This window comes from Orbicella faveolata, unplaced genomic scaffold (assembly GCF_042242905.1).
Source record: "Orbicella faveolata isolate gen_17 unplaced genomic scaffold, um_ofav_v1 contig_46, whole genome shotgun sequence".
Lineage (NCBI taxonomy): Eukaryota > Metazoa > Cnidaria > Anthozoa > Scleractinia > Merulinidae > Orbicella > Orbicella faveolata.
The window spans coordinates 2,782,483-2,792,500 of record NW_028301576.1 but is presented as its reverse complement, the minus strand read 5'-3'; the positions used below and the strand labels follow the sequence as shown (position 1 = coordinate 2,792,500).

At 42.2% G+C, this 10,018-nt stretch overlaps 1 protein-coding gene across 2 annotated transcripts in view; it reads right to left on the bottom strand.

The window, feature by feature from the left end:
* Positions 1-1,703: 1,703 nt before the first annotated feature.
* LOC110057519 (uncharacterized) overlaps positions 1,704-10,018 on the bottom strand; it is a 29,974-nt gene continuing 21,659 nt past the window's right edge. For both annotated transcript variants that reach the window (XM_089278022.1, XM_089278023.1), the window contains 4 exons: positions 9,801-9,869; positions 7,142-7,465; positions 6,314-6,506; positions 1,704-6,019 (listed from right to left, as the gene is read on the bottom strand). In XM_089278022.1, coding sequence (XP_089134148.1) covers positions 4,320-6,019; positions 6,314-6,506; positions 7,142-7,465; positions 9,801-9,869 — 2,286 coding nt within the window. In that variant the 3' untranslated portion in view covers positions 1,704-4,319. The remainder of the gene's footprint in view (positions 6,020-6,313; positions 6,507-7,141; positions 7,466-9,800; positions 9,870-10,018) is intronic.

Here is a 10,018-nt window from a genome sequence, read left to right as displayed (position 1 = left end):
CCAAATTTTCGTCAAACAATACCGCTTTTAACCGTTTAGTCAGTTTTTTTGGCTGCCACGACGCTAAATAAGCCTAAGTTTTGCTAAGAAAGCTTTTTTTTTACCAGAAGGAGAGATTTTTCGAGGATTTCGTACAAAATTGAGCAATATTTCAATTCGGGGCATGCACAGAAGCAAATTTTTTTTGCCATTAACCGTTCTCAATTTTGTTTGTTGCCCCTTTCCTTTCTTTTTTTCTCGGCCCTTTTACTCTGGCTGCCTTTTGCGTTGCATGTTCTTTCTGGCTGCCGTGAAAAGTTGGATGTTAATTACGGGCGAAGCCTAGAAATGGACCTTGATCAATCATAGGCGTAGTGGACCATTTTACCACCGCTTTTGCACCAAAACTGATGACGTTTTTCGATTAGCGACGTCAGAATGTCGTCGATATCTAAACCTGACCATTGTACGGAAAGGCCTAGCCTAGTAATACTATCTGCTGACATTTAAATTGATGACGTCACAAGTGGTACAAAGAGCACGACCATTAATTACGCATATATGCGTAATTGGGGCTCGAATGGTTAAGGATCAGAGGAAAAGAAAACAAAATCAGAGGCAATTTTTGCCGTAACGTCATGCTTGACCTCTCGAATAATTGCTTCCTTCACGGGCTCATCTTTCTTGCGTATCCCGTAAACTGCTAGCAGTTCCTTTTTGGATAGTCTTGTTTCCGTCAACTCGAAGAAGTTTAAGTTTATCCCGCAAAACAAGCGATTTTGCGTAGTTATTGGTGGAGCAAGAACGAGTGATGCGGACAAAACGTTGCCCGACGAAAGGCGAGTCGGCCAGCGAACTGAGCTTATTCGCAGGCTAACAAAACGCTGAACTTCAGTCCAGTGATTACCCCTAAAGATGCTATTGTCAACTAGACCTCGAGGTTATTGACTGGAGTCACACAGAACTGCTTGTTCTAAGGAATAACTCGAATGGATTGGTTTTCCTGGTTTTTCTGGCCTGTAACACACGAAAATTTAACCCCTTGAAGAAGAAAATTATCAAGACAGCAAACTTTAAACCCCACAAAAATAAAAGCCGTCAAGATTTGCAGTCACGTGTTGTACGAGTATCAGGCAAATACTACAAACTTAATATTGCATTGCGCATCCCTACTGTGCATAATTTCACGCGTGATTAGCGCGCACGCATTAAAAAATGGCGGCTTTTTCTTTACAGTTGGACCTCGCCATAGAGGTAAATCGTCATTTTCTCGCAAACGAGTATGGTGACCTATCATTTTTTTCTGTTGTTTTGAATTGAGTAATAAATTTCTCTGTGTAAAATAAATATGGACCAATTCTCAGTGTAGAACAAAAGCAATCGTCGGAAACGTGAATTTAGCAAGCAATCGCGACTACAATCGTGGTGCTATTATAAGGATTTTTTATGGGTATAAACAAGGTGCTTTTGCTCCTAAACGAACATGGGGACCCCTCATTTTTATTTCAAAATTTAAGTTCCTGTAATATAAACAATCAATAGGCAAAGTTTCACAAAAATCTCAGTGCAGGTTCTACTTCAGTGAAATGACCTTAAGTTCAGCGCAACTCTTACTCTATCTCCTTTACAATGGTATGCTGGCCCGGTGGTGGGGAGGGGGGAGTATTCTGGAGACCTTCACAATCATTTCTTTCAGGCTTTGACCAGTAACCACACTTGACATGTTGTTGATTATATACTAGGAGTTTAATCTTCTGGACTGTCGATACACCAACTTGAAGCAGTGATTCCTGTCTAAAGTAATACGCGAACAATGCGACGACAGTTTGCTGCCGTCACCAGAAAGTGTTGGTGAATTTTGTCATAAAATATCAAACAGTATGTTTAAAAATATATACACCACAGCATGGAGTGCCGGCGCGCGCGTACAGACTGCAAAAAACATTTCGTTTAAACATACACAATATAAACTTCGGTATTTTACTGTATCTTGATAAAACCCAAGGCCTTTTCCACGAAAGCCTTTGATCCCTTGAGGCAAGCCATCGTTATTAAGATTATAAAATTTGTTATACTTGTTTTAATAGAAATAGCTGACTGCCTGAGGCAGTTAAGGCTCGGTCCCGGATTGAAAGAACGAATGTGTGATCAATTTATTAATTTGGTTTAACGTATCTGCCGGAGAAATTCCTATACTAAAGAAATGTCACGAGACTGTCAAAATTAAAACTGCTGCCTGGCAAGGGCACACTCAACGCTAAGTATTGCCTAGCGATCACAATAAATCGTTCACAAGTAATCAAATGCAGCACGTCCAATAACGTTTACCAAGGCCGATGCATGTGATCGGAAATGATCGGAGAATTCTCGTTAATTTCCGATTACTTTCCACGAACTGTCCCTGTTGTATCCTTTTGGGTGAGGATATTCTACTCTGAAGTCTATTCATGCATTCCTGACATAGTACTGCAAATAAATTTTCCATTTTTTCCACCAAGCAAGAGCTCCAGGAACTTTTCAGCGCTAAATTAATTCAAATACAATAATCATGAAATGAACTAAAATAATGTTAAAATAAAGCATTTCGTTTGCAGTATATGAAAAGAACTCCTTCATCTCTGGCAAAAACGCAAAACCGCTATGGTTGCTTGAATCCGTTCAGCACAGAAATTTTAAGAGAATTTTTAAGAAAATTAAGTTCGTAGACGATTTTCAAGCTACTCTTCACTTCCAATAGACAGCTGTTTCGTTGAAGACAGACACCTTGATTTGAATGAAGGAGTTCGGTTCATCAATTTGCCATGTTCAAAAGTTGGAGCAAATGGCAATAGCGCGAAAGCTCGCTTAAGTTGCGTTTTAACTGTAATAATTAATTGGCTGATATCACAAAACGTTTTCTCTAGTCCGTAAGAGTTCAAAACATAGCTGTTAAAAACCAAAATACTTAATTAGGTACGAAAATTAATTAAAAATCGCTCTTAAATGTAACTTTACTACGAGCTGCCTAAAAAAAAACCCATATCTTTATGGAAGTCTTTACTCCCGCCATTGGCCCAATCAAAATTTGTAATGGGGACTACCAACTATGGCACAATGAAACACAGCGAGGGTGTGTTTCGTGAGTGTAGCCTACAGCTTAAAAACGTTATAACCAGGACCAAGCTAGTTCCTTGTAGCAGTTTAGTTCATCTAACATAATGCTTCCTTCTAATCTTGTTTAAAAACAGATACGTGTCATTTTACTTTTTTACCTCTGTTTTGCTTTCGGTTCAACTCTTAAAACCTAATGGGTGGAAAACACACTCTTAAACTGTCAATCATAGTTTGGTCCAATTATCAGCCTTCTTTGAGTCGTCACGCAACGATTCCTCGACCTTTTTTTGCCTTGCGTGACGACCCGAATTTTCACCACGGAATAGCCGTCTACTGAGTGATCCAAATCACGACTTGACAAGTCTACTGTGAAAAAACCAACGTGTAACAAACAGGATGATAAACATGAAACACTTAAACAAGAAAAAACTCTGCCTCTAGTTATAGGGGGCGTCAAATCAAATTCTAAAATAGCTGCAGCGCGTATGTGAGTACGGAAATGTTGCTCTGGAGAAAACAAAATACGGCTGGAATGAGCACATCACTCTCATTTCTCATGTGTCCAACGCCGTGAGTTCTTGGTTTGAACCATTCTCTATGGCAGCAACTACAGACCAACGGTTAAATTATTAAGCTGCTATCAAACTGACGAATATTTCCGAGAGATTTTAATTACATGCCAAATTCCCCTACAATCAGTATTCAGTGAACTGAACTCATGATTGACGGCTAGCAGCTCGCAAGTTAACCCTTAGTCTCAATTGAAGCGGTGCCAATCAATATGTACTTTGTACTTATGTTGCCATGGTAATGTTGTCTAACAATGCTGTCTTCTTTGCGAGGGACTGCCCTTGAAATACTGAGCGTTCCTTCAAAGTTTCACGTCATTCCTTCCTGTCAGAGAGTTAACGGCATCCTCGCCAGTGATTGCTGTGTATGCGTAGCTTGATATTCGCTGGTAAATGTTTAGCAACTGAAATCTTGATTCATTTAACCGAAAAGTCAACACGGCGATTCAACAAAGCTGCAAATTGTCATTTCCGCTTTCAATTGTCGCTATTTGTCACTCAATAACTGTTCTAGTACTCTGAGCACTTGGTTATTCGATCTCCTGTCTGAAACATCTTTCAGGTTCACGAAAGCACTGTTGATATTGTTACTTCATCCATTGCTTCACGTATTAAATCAACACCTCCACGCTTCTAAAATGACCGTGTAAAGAGCATTAAGCCAAAGCAAGCCTTGGACTAAAGACCTGAGTCCCTATTAGGCGGGTACACCGGTAGAGAGGCCCTTCCCAGGTACATGTTAGGCGTCAGTTGAGAGTTGTAGAATGCTCCAGGATGCTGCATAGGACTAGGATATTGGTACTGTGGCTGTCCAAACATTGGATACTTATTTGAAGGGAAATATAGACCGCTGTATTGTGGCATTGGCTGCTCAGATAACTGTGATGGTGGAATGCTACTTTTGTCTAAAGGTGGCTGGCTTGGTGCGGTGAGGCTTTCCACTGAAAACGATTTTGGTCCTTGGATGGAAGCTGATGTTGCATATGGACTGTGAGGATTATGAGCAGTGGCTTGACCGACTGGGCGCATAAATGGACTCTTGTTTGGCGGCGGCGCATTGCCGTAATGAGATGCAATGGACGGCGTGTGGTCAGCGGGTGAGTGTAAAGGACTGTCGTGATTACCAGCCGCTCCAAATGCAGGCGACTTGTTCTCCTCAGGTCTCCGCGGCGGACCATCTAAAGGTGACTGGACTTGATTATAATTACCCATCACTGACGAAAATGGATTCTGTATTCCGTGTGAGAGTGTTTTGGTAGAAAGTTCTATAAAGCCTGGCCGAGATTGAGAATTTAACGGCCTTTCATCACCTGACACTACAGAAGGCTGTTGCTGTTGTGCTTGGACAGGATAATTAGCCAAGCTCGGACCGCTCATGCTACCCTGAGGATGGGAAGGTGAGAATGGCGGCTTACTGGGTTCGTTAGGTGACGGGCCTGGAAATCTTGGTGTCTGTGGCGTTAATGGGGTGTGCGGAGTGTGCGGTGATCCTGTACTTGTTGGAGATGGTACTGGGCTGTTACGTGCGTGTCTGGAGTCTGGTGGTCTGCCTCCTGGGTAAGGAGGCGGTGGTGAGCGAACCCCGGCTCCTATTGGATCTGACGAAGGAGAATTGGAATTTCCTTGCGACTGAAGTCCTCCAAGATGCCTGGGCCTCTGGAAATACCCTTGCTGTTGCTGATTCGGTTGCTGGCTGAAAGCGGGAAAGTGGGACTGCTGCACTTGCCCGCGAATGTCCGGTGGGCGTCTCTCCATATAAGCTCCTTGATGCTGTGGCGTTCCACTCGCCCCAGTCCGAGGATAACCAGCGTAGGAGGGAGACTGTTCTCCTACTCCTCCCTGCTGGTTATACCCACTTCTGGAGTACATTCCATTCATTCCTGCCCCAGATCCTTGACTGTTCCCACCGTGTGAGTTTCCAAACAACAACTGATGAATATCTTCCATAGCCTGTGACTGAGTCTGCATACGCTGCCTGTCCTTGTACAGCGGCTGTTGTGCCTGCTGCTGCATGTGGTCCCAGTGTGACGTACTGTAACCTGACCTGGCATTTGATTGGCTACCCGGCACTCCTGAATAACCTGACATGACGGGAGCACCAGACCCCCTCATGGAGTACTGCTGCGGATAGAATGGTTTTTGTTTGCCAAACATGTTCACTGAGTTCGTTTGTTCGAGTTTAAGAAATGGCGAGCTTGATGGCTGCGCTCTGTGAAACGCAGTGATGCTCTCTACTCGGCCCATTTGCATAGCCTCTGCTGCTCTGTTTGCAAGGCTGGTTGAAAACACGTAAATTCTGTTCGGAGGCTCAGGCATTTCCACTGGCTTTGGAACTTTTAATTTCTTGCGGCGTCTGGGCCCATCTGAGCCATCAGAATCTATGAATTGAGAAAACGTCAACGACTTCAATAAAGGCAATGTGTCAACTGTGTGATAGCCATAATCGTGCCAATTCTTCCTTTGTGAGTGAATTGCAGTGTTCAAAATCTTTGAGGTAAACAAATCAATGGTTAAGTGTGTGTTTTGCGCGAGAACTGTGTCAGTAGATTTACAATGTTACTAGCACGGTGGATTACAACATGAATACTCTGTACCACATGTAACAAGATAAACGAAACTCGACCAAAGTTCAGCTTCACGATAAAACAAATGAATCAAGTGCAACTTTTTACCTAAATCCCTTTCATTATCCTCCTCTGACTCGGACCCAAGCCCCTCCTCCTCCCACCATTCTTTTTTCTTGCTCATTTGTTCCCGCATAATAACACAGCGTCGCTTGGCCCTGCTGTCAACACCAGCAACGCTTATTAATGATTCTTGCTTCTGAATTTCTTCATCTACCCGCCGCTCCAGTTCCTTACGTTCCTAGATAAGAAAAATAAAACGTAAAATATATTGTAGGTTATTCGCTTTACAGTGGAACATTGTTTAGCGTCGTTCCTTTCATAGTCGCGCGCACAGGAAGATTTTCCTGGAAGTTTTCCCGTAACCGTTATACACACGGCATACACTCTATTTCAATTGAATTTAAATATCAATACAAACGTAAAACTGATCCGCTGGTTCCGTACGAAATACTGGTCAATGGTCTATCGAATTGTAAAATCTCCTACTTGATTGAAAGTTTTAAACTAGAAAAGTCATTGAAAAGTGGTAAGATATTAATTGGCTACAAGTGAATATATGAAAGATCATATATTTGAACTGCGGAGAAAGATTGGCTTGATGCAACAGTATCGCAGAGGTCATGGGTTCGAATCCCGTTCAAGCCTGAATTTTTTTCACAACTGCTTAAGTTGTGTGTATAACTGCGATGATCAATGATGTCTTCATATTTTTCTCCGCAGTTTAAATATATGATCTTTCACATATTCACTTGTACTCTTCACCATCTACGGGTATATTACGAACTCACAAAGTTACCCCCTCCCGGTTGAACTGATAGGCACAGTCATATCATAAATGTTTATAAAGTGTATCACAGCCTCTCTGGTATCTACCTCGAGATCCTTTTCCATTCTCTCCTGTTCATGTTCACTTCTTTTCCTTCTTCTCTCAGTTCGTTCTGCAGGTTTAAACTGTTGTTCCATGGCCCCTTCTCTGTTCACTGCTGGTCGGCCTCGTTTTCTTTGTCCTCCTTGTGCAGGTGATGGACGGTGTCTCTTCTTCCTTGGCTCAGGAGATTCTGGCTCGTCCAGCTCAAACTCTTCCTCTGGCTCTGAGATGTCCTCTTCTTCTTCTTCTTCTTGATCCTCTTCCACGGTATCGTCGTCTTCTTCTTCCTGTGCACTGTGCTTGTCGTCTGCTTCTTCTGGCTTGTTACCCTGCCAACAACAGTTTAACTCTAAGCCGATTAAAATATTGGAGGGTAGGTACCTTAAGGTAGCAGAAGAGGAGGGCAGCAATCTCCTCTACAGCAAGGTCACCATGGCAGCCCAGACACAGACCACCTCCATGCACTGCTCAACACACTGAGAAAAGACAAATAAACCTACCCAAATACTAACCAGAGGAAGGGAGGGACAGAGGGAAAACCAAACAAGCAAGTAAGCAAGACACTGCATAGCATCGCACCTGGAACTCCTCCCGAAATCCCTCAAATATCAGATAAACCACTGTCCAGCACTGGCTTCAGTTTAACTTTGCCAAAATTCCATTTAGCACTCCCCTGCCCCCTCCACGAACAAATTTATAGGGCGGTGACTCTCTGATTGTGTTGCAGTTTATTGGTTTAAGGTGGGTCGTACCAGTTTTCAGGTTTTTGACGGCTCATAACTTTGTAAGAATAGAACAAAAAGGCAGAGCAGGGCCACTGTAATATTTTTGTAGGTTTGGATTATATAATTTATACTTGACCCAAAACAGCTGTTATTTTGTAGTCCGCAGTTACCATGACAACATTCCAAAAGGATTTTCCTGACCTGATTTTTCGCTTATGTCACTCATAACTAAAATATTAACCCGATGACCCCGAGTTTTTTCTAATCAATAGCTTTTGGCATCTGAAAATGAAAATGCACAACAATTTTAAAACAATTTTACGGCGCCGATTTCTTGTAAACTTGGAAAAACGACAATTTGAACAAAGTACAAATTTCCTTCCGTAGAATTATTTTTATTTATTTTTTCTGACGCTTCCTCTCAATAATAATATTATATTAAAACAATAAAAAGAAGGGGTCACCGGGCTTGTTTTCATGTAAAAGCCTTCGCGAGTTCCGTTATTCCCACGCGCGTAGACACACATTCAAAAATCCAGACTTTATAAGATCAGCAGTCGTTTATGAGCTGTTTTGACTACCGCTGACTGCTTCGTGTGCCCGCGCGGGCGAGCGGGCTCCGAACATGCGTTTTGTTTTGTTTGCTGTCGTTTGCTGCTAAAACATCATTTACAGTTGTAGTTGTCGTTAAAGACAACCTCCTGGGCTTACTCTGTAGGATTTTTACACAAATTCTGGGTAGATTTGCTATGTTTTACGAGTCCTTTATAGATCGTTTTCACTGTCACGCAATAAAAAAATAAATCGAAAACCATCCGTTGGAAAAATCTATGAAATTATGATGTTATAGAAGATAACTAAATAAGACACTTCTCCAAGTTTTAGGCCTGTGCGTTTCCCCAATCTTCAGATATTCGTCGAAATGTTTCGCAGATATTTGCAGAGCCCAGTATGAAAACGCCATGTTGGTGTACCTCCGTGGGGCGGCCGGAAAATAGTGTAAACATCTGGAACTTCCTTTGGCTATCTAGGCGACTGATTATCAGTGCTGATCAAACAAGCATTTACAGAAGCACTTTTCCTAATGCTCTAACTTCTAAAAAGGCTCAAAATCATGAGATAAGTATATATTTTTCGACGAACTCGATCGCAGCCTTGTGTCACGCACCTCCATAACCCTGAAATTCAAAATGCTCTGGATTCCAAACGAAGCACGTTATTGAGCTGTAAAATTGTAAACAGATATAAATATACCGCCTCTTATGCCTGACGAGGATAAAAACTTTGGTGGCTGTTTAGTTTTGGATTTTAGAAAGTGATGACGTCACGTGAAAACGATCTATAGGCTCTTGGTGGCTGCACGATCGATCGAGTTTCCTTTGAAATTTGGGAAACACTGGATTCCCGAAACAATTTTTCTTAAATACACAGAATTGACTACAGTTGTTCTAGCAGGTAAAGCCTACTTTATATGCAAATTTCGTCTCCAACAGTACAAAAGTGACCTTGCGCGAAAAAAGCCGCGCGCCGCCATATTTGTTTTGGTCTTTCGGGTTTTAAGTCTCGCGCCTCTATCGCGCGTGTTTCTCACGCGCGACGCACGATGGTGATCTATTCCCCGCGCGAGAAAACTGGTACCAGCCACCTCAAGGTATAGTGTGGCCGAGTGGTTAGGGTGCCGGACTTGAAATCCGGAGGTCACGGGTTAAGCTGGAGTTGTTTCTCGGTAGACCCTAGTTCAACTCCTCGGCCACGTTTGCAAATAGCCAACCGGTCTGCCTCCTGCCAGTTAGGATTTTTAACCATGTTATGTTCACTTGCATTATTTGTTTCATCATTTGATTCCATTGGCCCTGAAAAGCCCCATTGGGGGAGTGGTCAATCAAGATATTTACATTTACTTGGTTAGTAGAATCAGGCTCAGTAATCGTTTGTTTACCTTTGTCTTGACTTTTTCTTCCTCCTTTCTCATTGCTTCATGTTTATCTGTTTTGTGTCTTGAAGTTGCCTGTAACATACAAAACATGATTAATGTTAGCAATATTCAACCAATCACAACATCACGTACAAACTATTCTCAAACAATGTTTTCCACGAACTATCCTTGTATCATTTTAAAATACAAATGGGATTACTATGGTATTTATTCTTCATTTT